A 16,861-nucleotide genomic window follows, 5' to 3' on the forward strand; every position below is an offset into this window, starting at 1 on the left:
ACCTTAAATGTCTGGCAATTGAAGTCTGAGTTTTGTTGTGCGCGTCTCTGGCGTTAAGTGCAGGCACTGTTTACAACATAATCTTCAGTGTTGTCTCAAGCTTCCAAGAGCCATCCAAAATGCTATCTAATGACATTCCTAGGACTTTAGACAATAATATTATTAATAGCATCCAGTTAAATCCAGCTTCTAAGGACTTAACTAGATGCTATTTAAAAGAAACTGAAGTTCATCAGGTCATTTCCCATTCCACTGTGGTCTCCACATGTTAACATCTTGCTCATTCTTGTCACCAGACATATCTCTTATACTGTTGAATATTAATAATCTCTGTTTCCCTGATTTTTTGAGGTGACCTTTTTCTCCTATTCTTTTAATAAAGGAAAACACTCCCTCTGGTCCTTTGGTGGGGCAACTATTTGATTGAAGGGTTTGTAAATGTCTGTACATTTTGCAATTACTGTACACGTCTTTTTCTTCTTGATTTTTTTCTGTTTTTCTCCAAAACGTGTACAGTAACTGAAAAATGTATTCACTTCTTTGCCATCGCCAAGGGCATTTGCAGGTTTCCTGCCCTCCTGACAACATTTGAGTGTGTTTAGGAAATGCTGTTTGGAGCCCGAGGCTGGGCCACATGAGTGCGCTGGGAGAGGGGATAGAGGGCCTACAGGGCAGGGAGGACCAGCATTCTGACCCACTGCCTTCCCTGCCAGGTGGGCACGTGGAGGGAACGCTGCCGTGATTGGTCCCTCGTAACCAGGTGACCACAGAATGTGTTCTGGTTGGCTGGGGCCCGCCAGGAGCCCTGCCTTCAGTTGAGAAACAGCTGTGGCAGGCAGTGGAGCTTCGGCTGTGCTCTCTTCTTGCAGTGGTTGTGATTCTCAGCAGTTGCCTGATCAGTACACCTTTTAAATACGTGAGACTGCTGGCTGTCCTCACAGACTAGTCAACTCTGTGGAGGCGGCAGCAGCTGACAGCTGGGCGGGGGCGGCGGGGGCCCCTGGGTTTGCCCTTTTGGGGGTTGGGCGGGGCGGGGGGTGGTTAGGGGGACTGTTGAGTGAAGGCAGTGACAGCAGCGCGAGTAGAGGTTCCTCATGGGGAACAAATTCAGCTGCTGCATGAAGCCCAATGCCAGCCCCAAGGTGGGCCAGAGCTTGGAGTGGGTGAATCCGCACCCTGAGTCTGATGCCTGTGAGGTGACTCAAGCTGCCTGGGCACATGAGGACTTGGGTTTCCTGTTCTGCAAATGCCACCCTGTGCTGCGCCTCAGTAACCGGCAAACGCCCAAAGGTAAGGAGTGGCAGGGGTTCGCTGATCTCAGTCACACCTCTGGGCTCTGCTGACCCCAGGACCCCCTAGATGGGCACCACCTCAGACTCCTCCTTGCCTTCTTTCTGGCATCCCGAACCTTTATTTCCCCACCCCCGTCATGTCTGGCCAGTTTCTTTCCCTGTTCAGTACCCAACTACCCAGTTCTTTCTTCCATCCCCATTCAGCCTGAGACACTCCAGTTGGCCCTTCCTGTTCCTGGCTCTCTGTAGTGTCTCCTGGGACTCCAGGAAGAATTGTGGGTATATTCTCTCCTTTTTCTCAGTGAAAACTTTAACATCCCAACTTCCAAGGTTCCATCCCATCTCCCTGTCCTTACCTAGCCTTTTGGTTCTTAGTGAAGGAATCAGGTAGGGCCCAGTGATACCCTTGTTTCCACCTGTTAAGACAGTTGATACTCTGAACAGTTCTGCTGCAAAGATTTTAGGGGTTGTTAGGTAAACTTGAAATCGATAACCGACATAGAACCTATATAGTGTTATTACATTGGCTGTTTTCAGTTGCCTGGATAGAAGCTATTTCTTCCTTCCAGCTTATAATTTGAACACAGAAGGAAATGGTGGGAGAGGGAACTCAAAATTTCTCGAATCATGTGAAATGTTACTGCCAGTCATACAGAGAATAGTTGCTTGTTTTGTTTTTTTTATTTATAGCAGAACCCAGGGAGTTCGGATTACTTTGATATGTCCACGTTGACACAAAATTTCCTCAGTCTTCCTTCAGTGACCTAACAGACTTCCCTGTCACATTGTTTGTCCCAAAGGAGCGGGGATGGTTCACAAGAGTGTTGGTCAAAAGTTTCTAAAGAGAACACACATATGTAGACTTTAGTTTGTAACATAAAGTCTTGGCAGTTAAGATGTAAAATTGTGTGCAAGAATGTTTGTCCTCATCGTCTCCCGTACTGCCAGTAGCTTCCTGTTTAACTGTAAGAATGTTGAGGTGAAAGTTCTGAAGACCAGATGCCTGAAGAGGGGTTTGGGGAGTGGAGAAGTGGGAGGAGAGAGGGAGAAGAGTGGAAATATGGTACTTGGTTTAAAATAATTCTGGGTAACAAATATAGCTAATGAAGACTGTGATTTGTGAAGTAGGAAACATACATTTACAAAGATGTTAAAGCCTCTTTGGCCCTTTTTTTTTCATTTAAATGGTAGAGATTATTTCATAGAGAAAACACATCATAGCTCTTATTCTATTTAAACTCTAGTTTAGCTTTTAATTTCTTTAAAAGTTAGAATAATTAAGCCTAGGGGTTCACCTGGATGGTCGCTATGTCTTTATAACTGAAAAGTACTCCCTGTTCAGTATATTAAAATAGTATGAAAAAACGAGCAACGTTCTTGAATTAATGAATTGTACCTTTAAACACAAAACAAGTGAGAACCTGTGAAATTTTCTGTTCACTCTGTTTGGTGCTATAAGGTAAGCCTCTGTCTGAGTGGTTTTATAAACCAGTTAGTAGATGGGTAGTTTTGGATGAGAGACCAAAATAAGACCGTTATATATTTAAGATTTACAGCTCACTCCCATGTATAGCCCATTTGGTCCTTCTAACTGCAAACAAGTCCCGTGTATATTCTTCTATTGCTGATGAAGAAACTGACACTTAGAGATGTGAACGGATGTGTAACCAGCTGCTGAACAGGACAGGCTGACATGCTGGTGATAGATGTGCCAAATTCAATTTGTTGATGTACACAGCGCTCCTTAGAATGCAGCCTATATGTTAGAAACTCTCCACAAAGTGAGCCTATTTAACTTGCTCCAGTCTTGATTATTTCCATTTGATATTATTGTATACAACTCAGAAACAACAATTACCACTCCATCTATGTCTAAAACATCAACAACAACAAACTGATGAACAAAATAGATCCAGAGACATAGAAATATGAAACAGCTGATGAATCTCAGAGGGAAGGCTGGAGTGGGTGGGTGGGTGGGACTAGATCAAGCAAAGAATGCAAGTGAAAACTTTCACATATATGCGTAACCCATGGACACAGACAATAGGGGGGTGATGGCCTGGGCGTGGGCTAGAAGGGGACAATTGTGGAAACTAGGGGACATCTGTAATACTTTGAACAATAAAGATTGAAAAAAATCACTTTGATGAAAGTATAAAAAGTCACTGTCGTGAAAGTTTCCCCGTAGATTAAAACATTGAGCTTTTATACTACCCTTTTAAACGTGCCACGATGAATAGCGCCAAGTAAGCCACAGCTAACTAAATAAGTTCATTTTGTGAATGGAGTTAGAATTAGCCAAATGGTAAAGAATATTTGCCAAATATAGCTCATGATTTGGGCATATTTGATGTATTAGCAGGTACCTGACAGTAATTGGCCACAGTTTAATTTGTTTCTTAACACGGTTTCTGAAATGGGCTGGTAATATCAGCGTGAAAGAGACTGACTATATTTCTAATTGATAAGTAGAAGTGGGGAAACACATAAATAATCCATAGATTATTTAGGTGCAAGTTAGAAAAAAAAGTCTAAGACATAGCCGGGTTTTACTGCACATGTATAGCAAGATTCTGCAATTTTGAATTTTCTGAGTAGAATTTTTATATTGTTGCCTTTACTAAAATTGGCTGATTACCATTACTTAAAATGTCTTCCCATGCCCTAACCGGTTTCCCTCAGTGGATAGAGTGTCGGCCTGCGGATTCAAGGGTCCCAGGTTCAATTCCTGTCAAGGGCATGTACCTTGGTTGCGGGCACATCCCCAGTAGGGGATGTGCAGGAGGCAGCTGGTCGGTGTTTCTCTCTCATCAATGTTTCTAACTCTCTTTCCCTCTCCCTTACTCTCTGTAAAAAAATCAATAAAATATATTTTTAAAAAAGTCTTCCCAACAGGAAGTGATATAAGTTGATGTGTAGCTATTTTTTAAATTACCAATTTTTCTACTCAACAAAATTGTATGCCTTTTCTCTTCTTCCTTCAGGTTTAATCCCTTCTGGCCATCCTGGGGCTGGCACAATTTTCCGGAAGAAATGTCAAATGATTGGTAAGTCAAGATAGGATTTAGGTCACAGGTTTTTGTTTGAACAAATAAAAAACATTGCAGTTGTTTACATATGAGGATTGAATTTGTGATCTTACATAGTGCTCAAGCACAGGATCCTGTCCCACATTAGAATTTGAAGCTATTCAAACTCTCTCCCCTATGTAATGCTGCCAGAGTACCTCAGAGGAACAGAGCCCTATGGGGTTCCCAGAAGCCTAGCAGGAGCACCTACAACTATGTCAATTTCCTGTGTCCTGTTTGTTTTAGGATAAGAACCAGAACTGTAGGACTTTAATGCTTCTGCTTGCCTGCTTATTTCCTTAATGTTATGTTCAATCGAGTTTACTTGCTTAAAAAGGCACGAGGATCGAGTCTCAGTTGATTGTGACAGCAGAAGTACAGGCAGGGAAGGGTGCATTTTATTTGAATCCATGCAGCTCAATACAAAGTGGGGGTTTTAACATGCGTTTTCATGGCATGTGTGCATGACTGTCTGGAGCTGATCATTTTGCTTAGGATTGCTGTATTTCTCAGTTTCTTCCAGAGCCAGGGGCTCCTCACCTGTAGAGAGAGGGTGAGAGAGTAAAGGAAGTGCTATCCCATGCCCCTCTCCTCAGTCCTAAGGAATGTGTGCCTATGATGCCCCTGCCACGTTAAAGGAGGCAGAGTGGGAAACAGAGTTCAGCCCAAGACCCTCTTTGGAGCTTTTATTTTTCTTCAGATCTTTATTGGAGCAAAATGATTTTGTGTGTTGTACACTTGTTTACTTAGCTTAGCCCCATCATTTTAAAGTTTAAATTGGATAGGTTACTTTGCAGTTGAGTAGAGATGCATTTAATTTCTTAGTAAGATATTCTAGGTGGTTACCTAAGTGGTTCAGGATGCTTGCAGGTGCCTGGCCAGAAACTGGTTCTTAGAGCCCTCAACTGTTAGATCCTGGTGGTTCAAGTACAGAGGGTATCCGTGTAGAATTGGAAACTCCGACTGAGTACTGGCTCAGAGGCACAACAGATAAGTTTTTTTATTAGCCAAGTTTCTCCCCTGGCTTTGCCCTTTGCCCTTTCCTTCTGGACATGAGAGACTTTTATTTGTACCTAAAACAGAATATCCATTAGGTCAAAAGTATAAAACTTAGTTTTAAGATACTGCTTATGGGACTCATCTTGCCAGCTGCTTTAAATTTTAAATTTTGTTGGAAGTTATAAAAGAAATGGAATAAAATTTGGTCTTATCTATATATATAAAAAGCCAGCGACTAGAACACCATAATGGGTGGGATCAGGCCAGTCGTTTTGACACCCACTGTGGCCAGTGAACTGACCAGATTGTGGGGGGGCTGGCTGGCCAACCTCCTGCAGCCCCTACCCCAGGCCCGCACCATCCCTGCTGGGCCCCCACCACTCCCAGTGGCCCACAACTCCTGCCCCAGGATGGTCCTGCCCCTGATTGCTCCCCCTCCCCAATAGGGTACGGGGCTGGCCAGCCAACCTCCTGCAGCTCTAATCCCCAGCCAGCCCACTCCTGATCACCCACCACCACCCTGATTGCCCATGGCCCCTCCCCACAGCCAGCTCTGCCCCTGATCACCGCCCCGGACACATCCAGCCCCTCCCCACAGCTGGCCCCACCTTCAATCTGCCTCCCCCACCCCAACTGGGGGAGGGCCTTCTGGTCAATCACCCATGGCCCCTCCCCGCACCCAGCTTGGCCCTAATCAGGCCCTAGTCAGGGCAGGCTGGCTGGCCAACCTTCTGCCATTTCCTCCTCTCAACAGGCCTGCCCACATCTGTCCTGATTGGGGCCTGACCAGCCAGACTCCACCCTTGCACGAATTCCTTCACTGGGCCTCTAGTTTTGTATATTAATAATCTTTCAGAAAATCAGTAACTTATGTTTTTCTGTGGCATTTGTATCAGTATTGATCAGTTCATTCTTTGTATTCTTAGTGGGAGAAAAGAGGAAGAACAACTATTTCTACCATGTAAGTACATACTCAAAAAGTTATGTAAGAAATTAATAATTTGAATTAAAAATTGTCTACCATAATTGTTAACAATCTATTATGAGTCCAGTATCATTAGCATGAACCTGTTTTGGAAGATTTTCTTAATCACTTCTGTTACCTTAATTAACAGGTTTACATATGCAGGAAAGTTTTGGTTTAGTAATGGTCATTTTTTAAGGGGTTCTGACCTTTAAGTTAAATGTCAGTAACATGGTTGTGATATAAAGATCTACCTTAATTTTGTGCCTTAACTTTTAATTTTGTTTTTTAACAAAAGTAACAACCATATCATAGCTACGGCAATTTTTGTGTTATCTATTGACTTGTTGTTTTAGCAGCTGACAGCTTAGCTTCCTCCCTCCACTGTGGTCTTATTTCCCTCCTTCTGTTCTCCCAACATGTATCATGGTTGTTAGTAAATCTGAATCAGTGTTTCTGTTATCATGACTATGCAAATGTTTGTTACCGTTGAGCCCTCTAGTTCTCTGGCTGTGCCTTTTCCTTGTATGCCCTTCATTCTTTTGATCAAAAAATGTATACGCACTCTGCATGAATGTTGGTGTTTAGTAACTTACTTGAGGCCCCGTGCATGTGATTCAGGCCCTGGTGGGGGGTGAGGCCTGTGGGGATTGGCCCGCTGTGGGAGCCGCCGAGCGGCACTCCCATTGTGGGAGTGCACTGACCACCAGGGGGCAGCTCCTGCATTGAGCGCCTGCCCCCCACTGGTCAGTGCACATCATAGCGACCGGTCATTCCACCGTTTGGTCGTTTTGCACATTAGGCTTTTATTATATAGGATAGTTCATTTTCAAAATTTGAAAGAATCTTCAGAAGTGAATAATTTTGTGAATACCTGTTTTCAAACTGATGGCCATTCTGGTCCAGGCACTGCTAACAAAACTAAGCAGTGGAATTGCAAATGTCAAGAATTAATATTTTAGTCGATATTTGTGTGCCCTCAATTTGTCACCTATTGCTGGTTTTCTATCTCCCTCTTAAAAAAAAGTCTAGTCAGAGATTAGAATAAGTTTTCTTTATTCAAAGCATAGTCTGACTTTACCTATTATTTTGAATCAATTAAACCTGAAAAGGAGTGAAAATTGAGTTATCATCTGTTAAAATGTGTATTCATTTTTGGGACCCCCTGGATTACTGAAATTTGAGCACTGCTACTCTTCTTCAGAATAATCCAAACCCTTCTCCCTCATCAACATGATCTCAGGTAGTCAAAGGCAGCAGGTAGGCTGGTCTCTCTGATTTCAGAAATAACTGCTTTATATCTAACAATCTAGTAACTTGGCAGAGAAAGATAACTGTTGGACAAAAACTCTACATTTATGCTACATTAACATAATACCTAGTAAGTTTTCATTTTTATGTAGTGAAATTAATTTTTTTAGTGTATTCACTTCTTCTTTTCTATTTTTTTTCCCAAACATGCTGTGACATTTGTCACAGGCCTGTCAAAAATATTTTCCACGTACTGACCACATTTGTTCCATTTGTCATTGGAAGCCATCTCCCTAGCCTTTTGTTATCCTCCTCTACTATGCACTTGTTCTCTGAAGGCCTGCTCTGTGTCTGCTTTGAAGCATATTTCTTTAAAGTCATCTGGGATCTCACATACTGCTCTCTTATGTTGGATCCCCGATTTCTTAGATCAGCGATTTTCAACCTTTTTCATCTCATGGAATGCATAAACTAATGACTAAAATTCTGTGACACTCCAAAAAAATATGTGTCTTACCAATCTAAAAAAAATGTATAATTGTAATTCATTCACTTTTGGCATCTATCGTGGTGTTGGTTGTTGTCATTTTGTTATTTGACAATGTAAGGGAAAATGTCAATGCCCCTGCCCAAATAGTCAGGTATTGCATTTTGTAAATATTCTTGCCACACACCAGTGTGCTGGGTGGTACACTGGTTGAAAATCTTTGTCCCGTGTTTATGTTTTCCTCTGTATTGTTATTCTCCTTTGTTTCACTAAAGCACTTTTTGCTGGGAAAGGATACATGGGCAGAAATTGTTTGAAGATCTAGCCCCTCTGAAATGCCTCTTACTTAACAAAGCAGAGAATTCTAGGTTGAAATTAATTTTTGCAGTTCTAAAGACATTTCTACTGTTTTCTCATTATAGCATTGCTCTTAAATATATTGGCAATGTATGATACACTGTATATTTGGAATTTCAATAATTTCCTCCACCCTTTCTTCTCTGGAAATGTTTAGAAGCTTATCTATTCCTGGGATTCTGAAATTTGATGGTATGTTTTGGTATGCACCTTTTCATTTAATTGTGGCCATCAAGACTCCAGGTCTTATCTACTTTCAGGGGATATTTTTGTTTCTTTTATACATTCTTTACTCCTTCTTTTTCCTAGCAGTCCCATTACTCAGACATTGGAACTCTTAGACCAGTATTCCTGGACAAATCTCTAAATATTTCCCCCCTCTTATTTCCCATTTTGTCTTTTTCTGCTTCCTGGAGGTTTCCTTGACTTTGTTCACCAACCTCCTTTTTTAAAAATTTCTATTGATTTCAGAGAGGAATGGAAAAATAGAAACATCAATGATAAAAGATAATCAGTGATCAGCTGCTTTCTGCACGACCCCTACTGGGGATTGAGCCCGCAACCTGGGCATGTGCCCTTAACCAGAATCAAGCCCGGGACCCTTCGGTCTGCAGGCCAATTCTCTATCCACTGAACCAAATTGGCTAGGGCCACCAATACTTTATAATTCTGTTTTGTTTATCTAGTTTTTAATTGATAGTGTTCTCTTATACCCTGTCATTTTTTATAGCATTTCATTCTTTTACCAATGCAATGTTTTGCTTTTCTGAAGTTTATTTATTTATTTGTTTGTTTGTTTACTAGAGAGCTGGTGTACAAAGTCGTGCTCAGGTGGGGTCCCTCGGTGTTTGGGACGGATGGGGGGTGCGGCTAGCAGGAGGGAGGGACCTTGGGAAGTTGGCCAGCCAGCCCCCCCTTATTGCCAGCAGCATGCAAGGCACGGTTAAGGCACGGCCAATTCCATGAGGAATCGGGCTCCCTCCTCCCTCCTGTCTGGGTCCGGGGTGAGGGTGAACCAGATTTGAGGATGTCAGGGCCCCAGCTGCAAGGTCTGGGTCAGTGCGCATCATAGCTACAGGATAGTCGTCCAGTTGTTCCGGTTGTTGGGCTTTAATATAGAGAAAATTTTAATCTTGACCTGAAGATACTTTTCTATTGCTTTTCAGAGAGAGTAGAAGAATGGGAGGTAGGAAGCAGGAAAGGAGAGAGAGAGAGCGAGAGAGAGAGAGAGAGAGAAAAACATCTATGTGAGAAATACATCCACTGACTGCCTCTCAAATGCTCCCCAACCAGGGGAAGGGAGTGAATATAAAACCCAGGTACTTGCCCTTGACTAGGAACCAAACCCTAGACCTTTTGGTGCAAAGGACAATGCTCTAACTACTGAACATCAGTGGCCAAAGGAAGACTGGATCAGGGTGGGGGAAGCCTGCAGGGTGGAAGGGCCACTGGGGCAGGGGCTGTGGGGTTTGCAAGCTGGCCCTGCCCCCAAACTCAGTGGAGGTCCCCAATGGGGGCAGGGCTGACCTGGGCTAGGGGTCTGGGGCAGTTTGCAGGCTGACCATGCCCCCAATTGGGGTGGGGGTCCCTGCTTGGCTGTGGGACTGGTCTGGGTGAGGGGCTGAGTGTAGTTTTCAGGCCAGCCACAATCCCAATTGCGTTGGGGTCCCCACTGGGGGTGGAGCCGGCCTGGGTGAGGGGCCTAGGTGGTTTGCAAGCTGACCTCATCTCCAATCAGGGTGGGGGGGGGGTCCCTGCTGGGTGTGGGGCTGGCCTAGGCAAGGGTCCTGGGGTAGTTTACAGGCCATCCAAGTCCCCTGCTTTGTCAGGACAGTCCTGTGGAAGATGTCCGGTCTAATTAGCATGTTACTCTTTTATTAGTATAGACTAGAGGCCCGGTTCAAAAAATTTGTGCACTCGGGGGAGATGGGGGCGGCGTCCCTTAGCCCGGCCTGTGCCCTCTTGCTGTCTGGGACCCCTCAAGAGATAACGACCTGCTGGCTTAGGCCTGCTCCCGGGTGGCAGAGGGCAGGACCAATCCCTAGGTGCAGGCCCTGGTCGGGCTCAGAGCAGGGCTGATTGGGGAGTTGGAGCGCTGCCCCCTGTCATGCACAGAGCAGGGCGGATCAGGGGGTTGGGGCGCCACACCCTGTCACACTCAGGGCAGTTCCGATGGGGAGGTTATGGCTCTACACTGTCAGACACAGAGCAGGGCCCGTGGGGGGTGGGGTTTGGGCGCTGCACCCTGTCACACACAGAGCAGGGCCGATCAGGGGCTTGGGGTGCTGCACCCTGTTACACACAGAGCCGCAGGGCAATCAGGCGGTTGAGGAGCTCCCCCCTATCAGGCACAGAGCAGAGCTGATCAGGGGTTTGGGGAACCTTCCCCTGTCACAAACAGAGCAGGGCGATCAGGGGGTTTGGGCGCTGCCCCCTGTCACGTTGATCCCATTGCCTGGAGGCCTCGCCGCGCCACTGATCCTGGTGCTGGGAGGCATATTACCCTTTTACTATATAGGATAGAGGCCTGGTGCATGGGTGAAGGCCAGCTGGTTTGACCTGAAGGTTGTCCTGGATCAGGGTGGGGATCAACACTGGGGTTCCTGGCCAATCTGGGTGAGGGGCTGAGGGCTCTTTTCAGGCTGGCGGGTGACTGAAGCTCCCAACCGCTCCTTTTTTTCTTTTCTTTTTTTTTAATTCTGGGCCAGCTTTAGCTCTGAGGCGTGGCTCCAGCTCTTAGGCCTCAGCTGCTAAAAGCAGGTATCTGGCTTGTTTGTGTTCTATCATCGAAACACTGTTTCAACTCCAGCTCTGAGATACCGGCTGGCTGAAAGTAGGTTCCTGGAGTTTGTTTAGCTTCTATATTTGTAACAATGTTTCAAACTGCAAGCTCAGAGGCCGTCAGCAGCAGGCGGGGAATGTTGGAGTCCTCCATCACTGAAGCAAGCAAGCCTCATGTTTGCTTCAAGCTGCCTGGCTGCCGGCCGCCATCTTGGCTGGCCTTTAATTTGCACATCGTCCTGATTAGCCAATGGGAAGGGTAGTGGAGGTACGGCTAATTACCATGTTTCTCTTTTATTAGATAGGATAGGACAACCCATTTGCTGATACCACAGATTCTAAATTGTTCTATGAAAGTAATAACTAAGAAATATGATGTTCTTAGCATGTAGATTTTAGGAAATGCTTTCAATCTGCTTTTTGTTTATGACTTCAGATTTTTTAAATTAAATTCATTGGGGTGACATTGGTTAAAATCCTTATTTAGATTTCAAGTGTACATGTCTCCGATACATGATCGCTACATTGCATTGTGTGACCACCACCGAAAATCAAATAATCTTCCCTCAGCATATATTTGGTCCCCTTTACCCTTTACTTACCCCCACACCCGTTCCCTCTGGTAAACACCATACTGTGGTCTATGTCTATGAGTTTTAGTTTTATTTTCCACATATGAGTGAGAGCATATGCTTCTTAGCTTTTTCTGTCTGACTTCATTTAGCATATAATACCCATGTTGTGACAAATGGCAGTACTTCCTCCTTTCTTATGGCTGAGTTGTAGCATCATACACACAAACACACACACACACACACACACGCACGCACACGCACACCACATCTTCTTTATCCAAACATTTACTGAAGGACACTTTATTTTCATGTTTTGGCCATCAGGAATAATGTTACAATGAACATATATCTTTGAAAACAAATGTTTTTTCAATTTTTCTGGTAGATAACCAAAAGAGGGGTTGTCGGATCATATGGTAATTCTATTCTTGTTTTTGTGAGGTAATTCCATACACTTTTCCATAGTGGATGTACAGTTTATGTTCCTACCAGCAGTGAATGAAGGTTCCTTTTTCTCCATAACTTCTACAACACTTGTGATTACCATTCTGCTTTGGTCTGTCTTTCTTGTTGGCTTCCTTCAGATGTGTGGTGGTCCCTGGCTCTCTTTTTATATCTAACAAGAGGCTCAGTACACAAAATTCGTGCACTGGGGTGTGGCGGGGGCTGTCCCTGAGCCCGGCTGCACCCTCTCCAATCTGGGACTTCCCCCTCATCACAATCCAGGACTGCTGGCTCCTAACCACTCGCCTGCCTGCCTGCCTGCCTGTCTGATTGCCCCTAACCACTTCTGCCTGCCAGCCTTATCACCCCCTAACCACTCTCCTGCCAGCCTGATAGCTCTCTAACCGCTCCCGTGCCGACCTGATTGATACCTAACTGCTCCCCTTACAGCCCGATCACCCCAACTACCCTCCCCTGCTGGCCCAATCGCCCCAAACTGCCCTACAAGCCTGGTCAGCTCCAATTGCCCTCCCCTTCAGGCCTGGTCACCCCTAACACCCTCCCCTGCAGGCTAGGACACCCCTAACTGCCCTCTCCTGCCTGCCTGTTTGACCCCGAATGCCCACCCTGCCAGCATGATCGCCTGCAACTGCTGTCCCCTGCCAGCCATCTTGTGACTTCCATCTTGTGACAGCCATCTTGTGACAACGTCGCGTGACACTACCTATGCTTTTATTATATAGGATATGTTAAGATGAGGCAGTAGGCAGGATTTCAACAGGTACTTGATAGTAAGGTTTGACTTGTCACTTAGACTCCTAGGCATGATAATTTTTCTAGCCTTTGCTATTGAACTTAAATCTGAGGAACCCTGGGTTCTATTCCATTAGTCTATTTGTCTTTTCTTGTCCCAGTACCAGGCAGTTGTGAGAACCATGTCTTGCTGATATAGCTTCATTTCTGGTATTGTGATCCCTCCAACTTTGTTCTTCCTTCTCAGCATTGCTGTGGTTATTCAGGGTCTTTTTTTATTCCATATAAATTTTAGAAAAGTTTGTTAAAGATCTTTGAAATGTGCAATTGGTATTTTCATGGGGATTGCATTGAATCTGTAGATTGCTTTGGGTAGTATGGACATTTTAATGATGTTGATTCTACCAATCCATGCGCATAATATGTTCTTCCATTTGTTTAGATCTTCCTCTATCTCTTTTTTCAATGTCCTATAGTTTTCTGAGTAGAGGTCTTTTACCTCCTTAGTTAAATTTATTCCCAGTTATCTTAATTTTTTTGGTGCACTGATAAATGGGATTTTTTTTTCATTTCTCTTTCTGTGAGTTCATTATCCTATATAATAAGAGAGAAACATGCAAATTAACCATCTCTCTGCTATGCCCAAGCCACGCCCACAAGCCAATCCGAGTGACTATGCAAATTATCCAACAAGGATGGCGGTTAATTTGCATACGCAGGTGTCAATTGCCCCAGAAGGCCACGATGGCCGCAGCCACGGGCTCCTGGGATCTTCACCAGCCCCAGGAGGCACGCCAAGCCACACCCATGGGCTCCCAGGACTTTCACCAACTCTGGGACCATCACTTCTGCTATGCTCACCAGCCAATCAGGATGAGTATGCAAATTAACCCAACAAAGATGGCAGGCCTGTGGGCAGCGTGCATGTGCATAGGCACCGAGCGCCTTCGGGCAGGTGTCTCACCCTGGCCGCTCCGTGCCAGTGTGCAATGCGTGGAGGCATGGAGCGGCCCGCCACAGCAGGGCGGGATGCCTGGCTTCCACTCCATCCCAGCCGTTGTGGGTAGGTGAGCAGCACTCGCCAGCGTCCCGCCCCGCCCAGACTGCTCTGGGCCTGTGGTCAGTGCGTAAGAAGAGCCTCTGGACAGGGGAGGGCGGCCAGCACTCCCCACATGGTGGCAATGGCAGCCGTGAGCGTGCCATCCTGGAGCCTGTGGGTCGAGGTGAAGTGCCAAGAAGTGGCTGCACAAGTCCCACCTCCTGGCCCAGTAGGTGTGTGATCACAAGGACAGCCACCGTGGAGGGCCAGATTGATGTCCTCCTGGCCACACCCTGGGGGTTTGCATATCTGCAAAGCCATAGGCCTCCGGTGTACATATCCTCTCCTCCCCCCTTGCATGCGAACATCCCCCAAGGTGTTGTCACCCTTGTGCGCCTGCAACAGTCCTGGAACAAGGCTTCCACAAGTTCCCCCCGCCCCTCCACTGCACTTCCATCAACCCTAGCATGCCTAAGACCCCACAGGATGTGCACTCGTCCCCTCCGACACGCTCACGTCCTTTGGAGAGTGGCTGAGTGTTCTGGGTGCTGAGTGTGGGCGCCTGTGAGATGACAGTGAGAGGGTGGAGTGAAGATGCCCTGTTCCCGTGGAGGCCAGTGCAGCTTGAAATCACCTCTGTGGGGCTAATGCAGGTGCCTAGGTGGGAGCAGGTGCAGACAGACACCCTGGTGGGCACAGGCGGCCCTCACTGAGGTGCCTTTGGTCAGCATTCAAGATCAAGAATCCAGAGGAGGCGAAGAGGTCCGTCCTCTCACTGAAACAGTGGGATAGTCGGGGTGATTGCAGAGGAGGAATGTGCACTTTGGGTGCCAGCACCCATGAGCAAAGGCTGGCCTGACTGAGCCTCGCTCGTATGGTTCCTAGCAGCTCACACCTGCCAGGCGGCGGGTGAGAGGATGTGCTTTTCCTAGTTAATGACAGAAAACATTTATTCTTCCGCTGCCCGTGAGGGTGGAAAGTGAAGTGGGGAGACATGCGGAGAGTGAGCGAGGTTCCCTGTCTGGGGGTTCCAAATCCGCTGTTGGTTCCTTTCACCGCTGACTAGAGATAGACAGAGTGTCCTCCCAAAATGTATACACACTCTGAATACCTACTAATTCCAATTGTTTTAAGCATGAGAAGAAATAAACAACAGTGGAGCTGTCATCTGTTAAAAGTGTGGGAACAAACAGGCAGTCGGACATTCCCCGAGGTGTCCTGGATTGGAGACGGTGTAGGCCATACTGAGGGTCCCCCTTTCCCTCCCACCCCCATGCATGAATTTTTGCACCGGGCTACTAGTCTATATATATAAAGAGCCAGGGACCATAATGTACAAAACAACTGAAGGGACGACCGAACACCACACTTCACACACAGCAGGCTCGGGGGAGCAGGGACTGGCGAGCAGGCTGAACTGCTGACCTCTCAGAAAACGGGAGAGACAGGGTTGATCAGCTGCTGTAGGTTCTGGTGAGGCCCAGAGAGAGAAGCAGGGTCTGATCCGCAGCCTCCGTGGCAGCTGCTGATCAGCCCTTGCCTCTCTCTCTCTCTGGGCCTCACCAGCAGCAGCAGCTCGCTCTCTCTGAGAGGTCAGCAGTTCAGCCTGCTTGCCAGAAGCCTGGGGTGGCTGCTGTTCAGCCACGCCTCTCTGGTCAGGCCCAGAGATAGGCCCAGAGATGCTGACTGGCATAGAAACTGACCAATCAACCAAATCTGGGTGAACTGAGAAGAGCCAATGGCTGCCTAGGAGGCAGAGCTTTTGATGCTGACTGGCATAGAAATTGGCCAATCAAAACCTAATCTGGGTGAACTGTGAAGGCAGAACTTAAGGTGGGGGCTGAGGAGAGGTTTTAAGGGCAAAGGTTGTTTGGTGTAAGGTGTGAAGTGTAAGAAAGCGGTTCAATTTTTTGATGATAAGTTTGGCTGTACAGTGCATAGGGCTGGCTCTCAATCAAGATACAGTGATTATGTATTTTTGTCTGCCAAGTGCATCTCCTCCTGCTGAAAAAGGCTTCCCTCCCCCCTTTAAGCAATCCTATCCTATATAATTTATTTATACCAATAAAAGGGTAATATGTTAATTAGACTGAGTTGACCCACCATCTTCTGGACGTCCAACTTCCTTCTGGACAATGCCATGGTGGTAGGGGCCAAGGCAGATGCAGTTAGGGGTAATCAGGCTGGTAGGGGAGTGCAGTTGTGGGTGAGATTACGCTGGCAGGGGAGAGCAGTTGGAGGCAACCAGGCCAGCAGGGGAGGGCCATTGAGGGCAAGATCAGCCCATCAGGGGAGTGCAGTTGGGGGCGATTGGGCCATCAGGCAGAAGCAGTTAGGGGCAATCAGGCAGGCAAGCAGGCGAGTGGTTAGGAGCCAGCAGTCCCAGATTGTGAAAGGGATGTCCAACTGCCGGTGTATGGATTGGGCTTAAACGAGCAGTAGGACAACCGCTAGGGTTTCCAGATTGGAGAGGGTGCAGGCTGGGCTGAGGGACACCACCCCCAGTGCACAAATTTCATGCACAATGCCTCTAGTGCTGCTATAAAAAAGAAGGAACTTTTACCATTTGCAACAGCACAGATGGAACTGGAGAGCATTATGCTAAGCGAAATAAGCCAGTCAGAGAAAGATAAATATCACATGATCTCACTCATATGTATGTTATACTGATGAACATAATTTGATAAACAAGAATAGATCCAGAGACAAATGGCAGCGGGGGCGGAGGGGTGGTAAGAAGAGAAACCAAAGGACTTGTATGCATACATATTAGCATAACCAATGGACACAGACACTGGGGCGGTAGGGGCTTGCCCACACGGGGTGGGAATGGCAGGGGCAGACAATT

General features: G+C 46.3%; 1 protein-coding gene across 1 annotated transcript in view; it reads left to right on the forward strand.

Annotated features, from left to right (window-relative positions):
- Positions 1–1,094: 1,094 nt before the first annotated feature.
- The window catches only part of LOC139017033 (cyclin-Y-like protein 1), a 37,404-nt gene continuing 21,637 nt past the window's right edge, over positions 1,095–16,861 (forward strand). Inside the window, exons 1-2 of the mRNA XM_070425241.1 lie at positions 1,095–1,290; positions 14,042–14,187. Coding sequence (XP_070281342.1) covers positions 1,095–1,290; positions 14,042–14,187 — 342 coding nt within the window. The remainder of the gene's footprint in view (positions 1,291–14,041; positions 14,188–16,861) is intronic.

The sequence above is a fragment of the Myotis yumanensis genome, unplaced genomic scaffold, assembly GCF_028538775.1.
Source record: "Myotis yumanensis isolate MYYU_CA2020_CCGP unplaced genomic scaffold, mMyoYum1.0.hap1 SCAF_1, whole genome shotgun sequence".
Taxonomy (NCBI): Eukaryota; Metazoa; Chordata; class Mammalia; order Chiroptera; family Vespertilionidae; genus Myotis; species Myotis yumanensis.